The 12,800-nt window shown below is 44.3% G+C and overlaps 1 protein-coding gene across 1 annotated transcript in view; it reads right to left on the reverse strand.

Annotated features, from left to right (window-relative positions):
• Positions 1–12,800, reverse strand: part of LOC126235296 (glutamate receptor U1-like) — a 61,227-nt gene that overhangs the window by 18,413 nt on the left and 30,014 nt on the right. The window contains exons 4-5 of the mRNA XM_049944021.1: positions 12,011–12,252; positions 1,884–2,092 (exon numbers count right to left, since the gene is read on the reverse strand). Coding sequence (XP_049799978.1) covers positions 1,884–2,092; positions 12,011–12,252 — 451 coding nt within the window. The remainder of the gene's footprint in view (positions 1–1,883; positions 2,093–12,010; positions 12,253–12,800) is intronic.

Consider the following 12,800-nt stretch of genomic DNA (forward strand, 5'->3'; position numbering starts at 1 on the left):
TGATTCCATATTTCTCGATTTTCAGAAGGCTTTTGACACCATTCCTCACAAGAGACTTCTAACCACATTGTACGTCTAAGGAGTATCGTCTCAGTTTGCGACTGAATTCGTGATATCTCATCAGGAAGGTCACAGTATGTAGTAATCGACGGAAAGTCATTGATTAAAACAGAAGTGACATCCGGAGTACCCCATGGAAGGATTGCAGAATCTCTGCTGTTCCTAATCTATATAGTCGATTTAGGAGACAATCTGATTAGCCCTCTTAGATTGTTTGCAGTTGCAGCTGTGATATACCGTCTCATACGGTCATCAGGACATCAAAACCAATTGCGTAACGGTTTAGAAAACTATCTGTATGGTAGGTAAAATGGCAATTGTCTCTGAATAAGGAAAAGTGTGAGGTCGCCCACATGAGTAGGAAAAGACAACCGTTAAATTTCGGTTGCACGATAAATGATACAAATCCAAAGGCAGTCTGTTCGATTAAACACATAGGAATTACAATTACGAACAACTTAAATATGAACGATCACATAGATAATGTCGCGGGGAAGGCACAGGAAAGACTGCGTTTTATTGGCAGAACGCGTAGAAGATGCACAGACCTAATGAAGAGACTGTCGACATTACACTTGTTCTCCCTCTGCTACAGTATTGCTGTGCCATATGGGATCCTTACCACATAGGATTGTCAAAGAAGGGCAACTCTTTTGTATTATCGTGAAACAGGAGAGAGAGTGTCACGGTTATGATAAGCGATTTGGGGTGGCAACCATTAGAAGAAAGGCGTTTTTCGTTCTTTTCAAGAAATTTCAATTACCAACTTTCTTCACTGAGTGTGGTGCCAACCTACATAATAAAATAAGAGAAATCAGAGTTCATACAGAAAGCTTTCATTTTCCCCGCGCGCACTTTTCGAGAGTGGAACGGTAGAGAAATAGACCGGTGGTGGTTCGAAGAACTCTCTGCCGTGCTCTTAAGTATGAATAGCAGGCTAATCCCGTAGATGTAGATTAAATGGTGGGAGTAACACAACACTGACTTAGGCAGTCCTATTTACCTGTACGAACACAACGGTAAAAAAAAATCAATCGTCATCCACTTTTTATAACACCAGCAGGTATGTTGTCGCCGGTAAACTGGTGTCAAGGATTTAAACACCAGAAGAGCGCTGTAACGTGAACCTATACTCTGTTTATTGCTCGCGTAGTTAAATGAAGAACCACTGTCAGATTTTGGTCACACTTCACTGGCGGTCGCTGTCCTCTCTCGTCAGGGCTAAGTTAAGGTCTTCCTGTCGAGGTCCACGTCATAACGTAGAGGTGCTACTGGTGGAACACCATCAAACGGGCACAAACACTTCATAGCCCAGATGAGTAGCAATTCTGTGGGACGAATAGTCTGCCTTCCACGTCATTAACATCGTTCGAAACCGATAGAATAAGCGAAGTGGTTATGACACCGAACCACCTTTCGGAACTAGTGTTGCTTAAATCATTGTCCGACCATCAAGATCTTTATTTTTCCGTTCTTTCCCCAAAATCTATTCTCCCGAATTACGGGGTAATATCTTGAAAAATTTTTTGCTTGATCATCTACCCATTCTTGATCTATCCGACATTATGTCTCTGATGACCTTGTCATCGACTGGGCGTTAAACTCAAAGTAGCTTTATTACATAGTAGATACTGCACTTTTCCTAGCTCTGTACACTTTCTGATGACTAAATGGTTCCCTCGAACTTGCTACATTAGGTGGTTATGTGGCCAGAGGTCAGCGACTATAGGGCATTTTTTTCTGTGTGTTCTACAATGCATTTTCACCGGTGTATTTTGTGTTTGTATTTATTGATAAGAGACGCAATGTATGTCTCGCCTTACATTTCCGTAGTTGATGTTGTAGGGCAGGTCATGGATGACGATGCGCATCTTGGAACTGAAGAGCGACTCCAGGGTCTTGATGCTGCTGCTGGGCAGCTGCAGGAGCGTCACGATGCAGGCAGAGTAGGCCGTCATGTGGAAGACGGCCAGCACCAGCAGAAACATGAGCAGGATGCGCGACGAGGCGTTCTGCGGCGGGTCCTGCATTCCTGTGGAGGCGTACAGTAAGTCATGTTAGAAATGGTACATCTGTTAACTGTTGCTGCCCTCTGCCCAGGACGATACCCCAGTGTTATTTACGGCTTCAGTAAACAAGTCAAAATCATCTGAGATCCAACATTTTGCAAGTCACAAGTTTATAAACTGGGTATCGTGTGATAGCAAGTCACTCTGCAATCTGTAATAAGTGTCTGCAATTGACCTAAACTATGCTACAACCAAACTGGCATGATAAGAGACTTCTATACAAGAAAATATGATCGCGTAAGGATGGAATGGATAGAAACTACAGCTATGATAAAGCTAACTTATTAAAAAAGAAATCCACTCAGTGCAGCATCCAACAAGGAGAGAACAAGAACAATATCTTCATCACCAACAAGCATGTCAATTGCATCAAATGGAGAAAATGGTAGTATAGTTATTATCTCGAATCACTAATGGTTTGTGTATATACAGTACTTCTCTTTACTGGGGAAGCTATTGCGGAGGGAGAAGCAGAGAGAGAGAAAATCTAGTTACACCAGTGTTCGTTATGGGTGCTAACGGTGCTCATTTACCTGGTAAGGTGAACAGAAGAACACTGACTTTATGATGTGTGATGAGTTACATATGACTAAGCAGTCAGAGGATTCAGGTAAGTAAATAGAAAGTTTCTACAAAGTAATGGTTGTAAAAATTATTCTGTTCGGGACTAGGAACTGGCTCTGGCTTTAATGTGCAAACCAGGTTGATCGAGTGGGGTGTTGAAGAAGGAAATATTTAGGAAAATGTGATAATCACACTTTTGCAACTGGTATTGTAAGTCATCTCAAGCAGAAAATGATACGGCGTAAAGTCAGCGCCAGCACACCAGTCGGGAACGACAAAGAAGAGAAGGCTGTGAGAAGAAGTCAGCCAATCGTACGCTGACCGACCTCTCTCCAGGACAACGCGACAGCAGCGGCCCCTAGGTGAAGACGACATAAGCACCGCGCCCTACTGGTGGTGGCTCACTTCAATAGCAGCTTCAACGTTAGCGACTTCGTTAGGAATCTCTGTGTAGCACAGACTGTTCTAAAGAAGACTGATTATTTTGTAAGTCGCCCTTTGCTTGCGACACATCTATCAAAGTTAAGTATTGTAATTGTCTTATTGTAATAAAACTCATTAATCCGAGTTGTTTGTTTGTCTAGTGAACCACGTATGGAGGATTCCTAGACACAACAACATTGGTGACGAGGATGGACGAAAAACATTGGCAGCGTGGTGAACGAATACTACAGCGATAATCTTTTAACATAGCCACCCGCTGTCACAGACGTTTTGTTTTGTCGTGGGCTTTTGTGTTTTGCTGGCGCCTTAATTTTACCTTGTCTTTTCTTTGCAGGGGGTGTGTTTACATATTTTAACAGTATCTCTTACAACGTTTTTTCTATTCAGTGTTTTCAGGTGGGTGTTGCAGAAATTTTCTTAGCTTGAGTGCTTATTTTTCTTGCTTGCATTGTCTATTTATTGCATTTGCCTATTCCAAAGTGAGCAACCTACCTCTCACACCCCCTGCTCAGGCGTCTCAGTTGCAAGCGATAGATACAATGCACCTAACACAGATGCTTCAGTTTCAGATGCAGCAGCTTGCAACCCTTCTAAACACCGTACAGCAGTTACTAACAAACCAAGCAAAGAGCGCAACGCAATATGCAACAACTGTACCTCTGAGTCGCATACTGACTTTTCGCCAGTTTAATGAAAGAGGAGTGGCTCGAGTAGTTGCAACAGTGTGAAGCCCACATCATTGCTGACAAAATATCAGGTACTGTGAAACTACATTACTTTTTGTCAACAGTAGAAAGTGCAGTCTGTCGCGTCATTCAGAAAGTGTTACCTAACGCCACTCCGTGTGAACTTTCCTATGATCAGGTTGTAGGTTCTCTAACCAATATGACCAACAAGTGAATGTGGTGGCGGCTAGGTACCAATTCGTTCATTGCAAGAAAAGGTCAGTACAAACTTATCGCGAGTGGATAATAGATTTGCTGGGTATGACAAGGACGTCGGCTGTTGTGGCCGAGCGGTTCTAGGCGTGTCAGTCCGGAACCGAGCTGCTGCTACGGTCGCAGGTTTGAATCCTGCCTCGGGCATGGATGTGTGTGATGTCCTTAGGTTAGTTAGGTTTAAGTAGTTCTAAGTCTAGGGCACTGATGACCTCAGATGTTAATTCCCATAGTGCTTAGAGCCATTTGAACCATTTTTAGTTTCGTGTGTTATCTGATGCAGGACTGAAGTGTAGACTGGAAAAGTGTGAATTTTTTAAAATCTGAGTTGAAGTGTCTTGGTCATGTCATAAACAGTCAAGGTATACATCCTCTACAGACACATTTGTTAACCATACGTGACCTACCAATTCCTTACAATGTCACAGAATTGCAGCCAGTCTTAGGGAAAATGAACTAGTATATTCGATTCATACCGAATGCTCTACAAATCGGAGCTCCCTTGCGTTGCGAGGACGTCCCCTTTGTTTGGATAGATGAGTGCCAAGAAGCTTTTGAAAAGCTTGAAGATACATTGCTCAGTGATCGATGCTTGGTTCACTTTGATCCTGACAAACCAGTTGTTGCAAGTTGACGCTTCCTCTTATGGAATCGCTGCAGTGCTTTCGCGCAGATTTGTTGATAAAGACAGGCCTATTGCTTTCGCATCGGAAGTGTTGTCCAAAGCCCAGTACGACTATTTACAAAGAGGCATTAGTTACTGTGTATGGTGTCAGCAAATTCCACCACTATTTGTAAGGCAGAAAATTCTACTTAATAACGGATCACAAGCCATTGCAGTCCTTGTTTCATCCGATGAAGACGGTTCCTGTACAAAGTGCTCAAAAATAGCAAAGATGCGCTTTGTTGTCTCAATATCAGTACAAGACTTTGTATCGTCAGACTGCTCAACATGGCAATGTGGACACACTTTCACGTCTTCCATTTGGCCCTGATAAAGACTTTGACGCTTCTGCTGTATCTTGTCACATCGATGCTCAAGATTCTGAATTGCTTCAATCATTTCCTCTAAATTATAGGAAAATTGCACAGGCCACGGAAGCTGATTTAGATTTGAACATTTTGCTAAAATACATTCCAACATCGTGGTGGTGGTGGTGACCAAAATGCTCATAATAATTTAGTAACATTGGGTTACCATACGTAACACAGCAGCGACACGTCAACGCACGTCGTCTTCCCTTATTCAGTTCCTAAAAACTGGATAGGATGCAAATGAACGAGCCATCGGTCCCTAGGCTTACACACTACTTAATCTAACTTAATCTAAGGACAACGCACGCACGCACGCCCGCCCGAGGGAGGACTCGAACCTCCGACGGGGGAGCCGCGCGAACCATAACAAGGCGCCCTACACCACATGGCTACCCCGTGTGGCTCGTATACCTTGGCCTCGCTCCTTGCATAGCACAAAGAATTCTGTAGTGCGCCAATACTTTGCACGTCGACATAGCCTCGCTATACAAAAATGTGATTCTTGTTCAGAATGACAGTGGACAGTCACGTGTGTTGATCCCCAAAGCTTTGCAAAAAGAAATGTTGCAGTTACTTCACCAATGACACCGGAGGATTGTTCGTACGAAGCAGTTAGCGCGTCGACACAGTATTTGACAGGATAAGGACACCCAAATAGAACACATGACTTCAGTGTCGAGCATGTGCCCAAAATCAGTCTGCTCCACCACAAAAATTCCCTGCTTGGCCTAAGTCGCAATCATCATGGCAACATGTGTACATAGTTTTTGTGGGTCCTTTGGAACATTCATTGGCTGACTGTGGTAGACATAGCAAGTTTCCTTTTGCCGTGCCAATGAACTCGACGTCACGTGGCACAGTTCAGGCGTTTTCCTGTATTTTTTGCTTCAAATAATGGGACTCAACATCTGATGTCATCAATCCCCTAGAACTTAGATCTACTTAAACCTAACTAACCTAAGGACATCACACACATCCATGCCCGAGGCAGGATTCGAACCTGCGAACGTAGCGGTCGTGCGGTTCCAGACTGAAGCGCCTACAACCGGTCGGCCACACCGGTCGGCTTTTTTTTTCTTTTTTTCTTTCTTCCCCTCTCGGTTCACGTTAAATGAATCTGAAACATTCTGTGAACGCAATGGCATACAGCATCTAACTAGTGCACCATTTCATCCACAGTCAAATGGCGAAGTGGAATGTTTTGTCAGAACCTTCAAGCAACAGATGGCCAAATTTCGCACCGCACACACCTTGGATCAAGCATTGCAGCTGTTTCTCGCTTCCTAACGTTCACATCCACGAGATGTACCATCGCCGGCGGAATTGCTTCATGACCTCCACCATTCAACACTGCTCCACCCTCCTGAACATCTGGTGCCGAAGGAAGGCCGCAGGTATCGCTTCGCGCCCATGATATTGTGTTTTTCAGGGTTTTCAGTGGCAGCAGATGGTGGGCGCGAGGCAAGACCCTTCGTTGACTTGGCAAATACATGTATCTCATTTCAATCCCACACGGATTGCAGCGCCGATATCACAATGAAATTCACCAATGTCATGTGCACGGTGATCCTTCTATTTCTCTTCCCCCAGATTCACAGAACCCGAGGACAGCGCGATCAAAGCAGCCGCCAGAGGGTGTCCCCACGACACCACAGGACGACCCGATGGAGACGGAGCCTTCATCTCCTCTGCCTCCTCTCTTCCTAAGATGGAGCTAGACCTGCCCACGCTGCAGACGCCGACATCTTCTACATCTTGCTATGGGCCTCAGGAGGCGGATGCGTACCCTTCTGGGCGTTTTCCAGGAGACGTTTCCACCAGGGCGAAGGCGGAATGGCGGAGTATGACTAGGAGTCTGATGTCCCCTGCAGCCGCAGCTTCCGGTCCATCAAAGTGTCCACGCTCCTGCTTCCCACAGTACCCTCCCCTTGTCGTGCTCCATATACGATGACGGTCAGTGCCAGCACGCCAGTCGGGAATGACAAAGAAGAGAAGGCTGTGAGAAGAAGTCAGCCAATCACATGCTGACCGACCTCTCTCCTACTGGTGGCGGCCCACTTCGATAGCAGCTTCAACGTTAGCGACTTCGTTAGGAATCTCTATGTAGCACAAACTTGTGGTTGTCTATTCTGAAGAGGACTGATTATGTTGTAAGTCGACATTTGCTTGCGACACATCTATCGAAGTTAATTATTGTAATTGTCTTACTGTAATAAAACTCATTAATACGAGTTGTTCGATTGTTTGTCTAGCGAACCGAGTGTGCAGAATTGCTAGACACAACAGTAAAAATAACTGTCTTTTGGATTACCGTATGACATGTGTAGCCAGACCACTCAGATCGAGATAGACCCACGGAGAGGAGCGCTGAACATTAATGGAAAGAAGAGGATACACATCTGTTACAGACTTTAAAATACCAGGGGGAGAGTTCGAGATTTCTGTAATGGGTGTCAACCAGACGCTTCTGAATGAGAATCATTCGTTGGTTCTAGCCTACAGCATGGTACAAATGCATGAAAAAGCACTTGAAGGATCTCTGCTACCTTATAGCATAACGCGTTTGAGTGGTGATGGTGTTCTTATTATGTGGGATTATGCGATGGCATTCAGTGTGATCGTCTCACTTACACCAGCGACTCTCTGACGAGAACGGCACAGCGAAAGCTGCTTGCCCTCGTGTACCCTTCTGATCAATTACAGGGTTACATAAAATACGATCAGCAAGATCGAAAACCTTTAGTCTTTCAAGAACTTTGGAGTACAGTCGATAGGTAAAGTTCTGGATGAATATCAACAGATCTGTTTGTAATGATTATTTTATAGGTAAAACGTAAAAGACAAAAGACAGTGACCATTTAGTAGTTTCGTCTACTTTTGGAGTACAAGCAATCGAAAACAACACTTAATATTTTTGACATATTACCGCTCACTAGGGACAAATGCCACAACTGGATATTGGCTCGAATGCGCAGTATCCTGGAAAAGATAGCTGTGTTTTGACTGCAGATGATGACGCAGTTAACCTTCAGATTTTCCGCTGAAATCCATGTACCTCTTGCTTGCGTCGTATGAACAGCTACTTTACGCCTGAGCCGTTCCTTTTTTCATTAACATAGGTCACTTACGCAATTACCAAAGCGACATTAAGGCTAATCTAGCATACTCCATCCATTGGAATCTTCGCTCCACGGTCTTTCTCCTGTTTGTTCACCTCATACGACATGAACACGTTTTATATCCCTTAGCATGAATGTCGTCCAATAAATAACCCTTCCACAATTTTTTGCTCATGACATAACCATTCTTAAGAGTTAGAATTTGGTGGAAATATCTACATTTCATTTACATTTAATATCTGTCTGCGTAGTCTCCATCACATCCTATGGCCAGAGTTGTGTAAGAGGTGTTGAAAGGTGCCTGCCTATTCATTGGCTCGTTCATTTGCATCCTATCCAGTTTTTAGGAACTGAATAAGGGAAGACGACGTGCGTTGACGTGTCGCTGCTGTGTTACGTATGGTAACCCAATGTTACTAAATTATTATCGTTTCACGTGCGAAAGATAATGGAGCGCTATTAATTGATTTTTTCATATAGTTAAGCTCTGCATTCACTCTGAACTTACGAGTATATGGTTGGGGAAAATACTCCACGGCACAGCTGATCGCTGTGCCACTGCTTTATTAGAGTGGTTATTCCAGTCGGATAGTGATAGAAAACATGGCTGTTACATATTTTATTTTGCATATCACCACAATATCAGGGCTTGCACGCCACTACCCGTAAACACTTTCCAATGCATTCCTTGTTAGTAAAAACTGTTTTCTTAAGCCATCAGCGATTGCATGAATTACAATCTCTTTTTCTTCAAAGTGTGTTCCGCATATAAGATTCTTAAATGGCTGAAGTAGACAGACGTCCGAAGGCGCTACGTCTTGGCTATAGGGTGGATGAGGCAACAATGTCCAATCCAATTTGGTGATGCCTTGCCAAGTTCTGGGACTTACGTAAGGGTTGGAGAGAAATTTCTATTGGGTTCTTCTCAGACCGAACAGGTCAGATACGCTTCTTGAATTTCTTCGGAGTGTTCACATGTGCCTCTGACTCATTCATTATCCCTTTTGGCAACACATCCATGAGAATGATGCCATCACTATCTCTAAAAACTCGCGTTATGACTTTGCCATCAGAGGGCGGTGCTACTGCAGTGACCACCTCCTATTTGCAACGCAGAGTGATGCACCCAAACTTCATCAAACTCAATGATCCGTGACAGCCTCTCCGTTGGCCTCAAACGGCTCAACTGTTTTCTTTGAACCTAATGGTCTTTTATGAGCATTCGTCGAATCTATCTTCAGCACTGCGTTCAATATCAAAGAGTCTCAATGGTTGTATACGCCAATCTAGTGCTCACCGATTGCTGTCGAGCCAATTACCGACGTGTTGTGTTGATCGGCACTGATAATGGCATCCGCGCGATTCAACATGTTGGAAGTGTTGGCTATGACGGGACACCCCCAACGTGGCCGATCATGGAGCTCAGTTTCCCCACTTCATAACGATTTAACTCTCTATATCCAGCGCCCACAGTACTATTATCTACTGCATCGCTGCCACAAACCACACAAACGTTAATGAATTTTCAACACGGTTTCTTTCTCCGCAACCAAGAATTCAAATACAGCTAGCTCCTTGTAACAAATGCTTTGCGCGAACGCAATTTTGATGAGTCACTACGGCTCTGCCATATGTCGGAATTGTTAGAAATTTAGCAGACGTGCAAAAGAAACATCAGATTTGAAGCAGCTAAAATTACGTTTTCCTGTAGTTATTAACAGCCGTAAAAAATCGTGGCAGTAATTATTGAACCACCGTCGTACCCTGAAAAGTGTAGTTAACATGCTTTAACATTACGGTGAATAAACGTACATGTGATAATTCAAGTAGCTGGATAATATTTAACAATTTGCAAGATGCGACAACAACTTGTCAAACTGCTTCATTTGAGTTCCCAATGTTGAGGAAATATTCTGATAAAAAATCACCAAATCCATTACAGCAATGAAAATACAACTTACGTAAATGTATACTATATGTCACAGGGCGCTGATGACCTCGCCGCTTAATGACCTAAAACACCAATCACATAACAACACAATATGACCGAGTGTGTTGCATGAAATTGTGGTCATGTCTGGTCTCTTCGTCTTTAGTCTATTGAATATGGAATAAGAGGTCAGCTGATGAAAATTAAGACCCAGTGCTAGCCTACCACCAAACGTCCAGAGCACGGAACGAATAATCAGATGAAACTATATGGTTCCAGAGGCCTTCTCATGTGTCTAACATCTATGACGTACGAACGCGGACCGAAGCGACGAATGAAAATTTGTACCAAGGCCAGGATTCAGACCCGGGTCTCCTGCTCACTAGGCAGATGGGCTAATCGCTACGCCATCCTGGCACAGTGGCTTTGCACAACTGCACAACTGCCCTAGCACACTTCCCTCTTGAACCCAAATTCCCATTTACCAAGATTTTAAACATGGCTGCAGCAGCAACTGTTAAAATTCTTCAGAATAAAGGATGACAGCCAGAAACAGTTGCAGGATAGAATTTTTTTATTAAAACTCTTGACCACGGTTTCGGTACATATAAACATACCTTCATCAGAAGTAAAACTTCTAAAATTACATCATGCCATGGAGAATAATAAAATAATTATGCCAAAGGCGTCGTCAGTAATTTAAAAATTACTGACGACGCCTTTGGCATAATTATTTTATTATTCTCCATGGCATGATGTAATTTTAGAAGTTTTACTTCTGATGAAGGTATGTTTATATGTACCGAAACCGTGGTCAAGAGTTTTAATAAAAAAATTCTATCCTGCAACTGTTTCTGGCTGTCATCCTTTATTCTGAAGGATTCCCATTTACGCCTCAACCCACTTGGTATTCCCCCTAAACTCGAACATGTTTTCAGAGACTCTCCAATTGTATGGGAATAGCACCACAGTATCGAATGAAATGGGTGGATTTTATCTGAAACCCATGTATAGGTGCTTTAATCAAATAAAATTATTTGGTTCCAGAGACCTTTCCAAGTCACTAACATCTATTATGTATATATACAGACTAAAGCAAAGAATAAAAATTTATACCAAGGCTTGGATTCGAACCCAGGTCTCCTACTTATTAGGCAGATACACCAACCACTACGCCACCCTGGCTCAGTGGCTTTGCAAAACTGCACGGACTGCCCAGGCATACCTCCCTCTTCAATCCAAATTCCAATTGATGCCTCAGCTCACTTGGTATTCTCCCTAGACTCGAACGAATAATATTGGTTTACAATATTGTAATGGACTTGTGGATATGGACAGCATATTTCTTACCCATGAAATCTGCAGGACTTTCCACGTTACAACTCTCTGCATAAACTGAGGGTAGCTGTTGAGAAGGTACGATCAGTAGGAAGGTGGAAATCGAGGCTGGCTTCCAGAATGAATTTTCACTGTACAGTGAAGTGTGCATTGACCTGGAACTTCCTGGTACATTAAAACAGCTCAGTGACTGAGCTATTCAGGATAGGACAGAGACACTGGCGGGAGTAATGTTGTGCAGCAGGTCATGATTCGTTCTTGCATATTCAGTCAGTATAGCACTTGCAAGCGAAAGACGAAGCAACAAATTTCGAGTTCCGGTGCTGATTGGAGAGGCAGGCTGATGTGACTAATCATTTTTCTCATCCTGTAATACTATGATTCCAGACTGATACATCGTTGAAAACACTAACAATCTTCAGCATTCTCATTTGAATCGAATATCGTTACTCGATTAGTGTTGTTATTGTCAGTGAACACCGAACTGCAAAGCGCCACAGGTGAGTCACGCACCTTCCTCGCAGACGATGCTGAAGGCGACGAGCGGTACGTCGACCCAGGGCGGCGCGACGGCGGGGTCAGCAGTGGCAGAGAGCACGCCCTGCGCGCTGGCCAGCAGCCGCTGCGAGGCGACCACCAGCAGGGCGAGCAGCAGCGCCGCCAGCGAGTAGCTGAGCCAGACGCCGCGCGAGAAGGGCCGCGTGTACACGTTGCTCACCGCCGCCAGTGACGGCTCCCGGAACATGAATGCCGGCCTGCAGCGGCGACAAAACCAAGTAATCAGTCTGGGGCGTTACTATTTTATTGTGGCTGCAGGTCGATCTCGGCAGCACGAAAATGGATACTGTACACATCCCCTGAACCTCAGAACTCATTTTATACTCTCCACTGAAAAACGGAATAAGATTCTATAATGAGGCGAGAAAAGTCATGGTGCATCAAACTCCTCTCTGGCCGGACATGGGGTTGAACCCCTCCACCGTCCTTCACACCTACAAATCCTTAATCCATCCCATCGTCTGTTATGCCAGTCCCACCTGGATATCCACCCCAACCACCTCCAAATTCTATAAGTCCCTTCAGATCCTCGAGCGCCATGCACTCTGCCTTGCCTTCCATATATGCCTCCCGTCCCCCACGCAGATCCTCTACGACCTCATTCCTTTCCCCCATCTGCTACTTTTTCTCGAACATATGCGCATCCTCTACACCTCCTGCCGCCTTGATCCCCCTCCTCCCCTGGTTGCTAATCTCCCCTCCAGCCCCCTCCCTCTGCCGCGCCTTCACCGTTGTGTCCCCCCTA

The sequence above is a fragment of the Schistocerca nitens genome, chromosome 2 (genome assembly GCF_023898315.1).
Source record: "Schistocerca nitens isolate TAMUIC-IGC-003100 chromosome 2, iqSchNite1.1, whole genome shotgun sequence".
NCBI lineage: Eukaryota > Metazoa > Arthropoda > Insecta > Orthoptera > Acrididae > Schistocerca > Schistocerca nitens.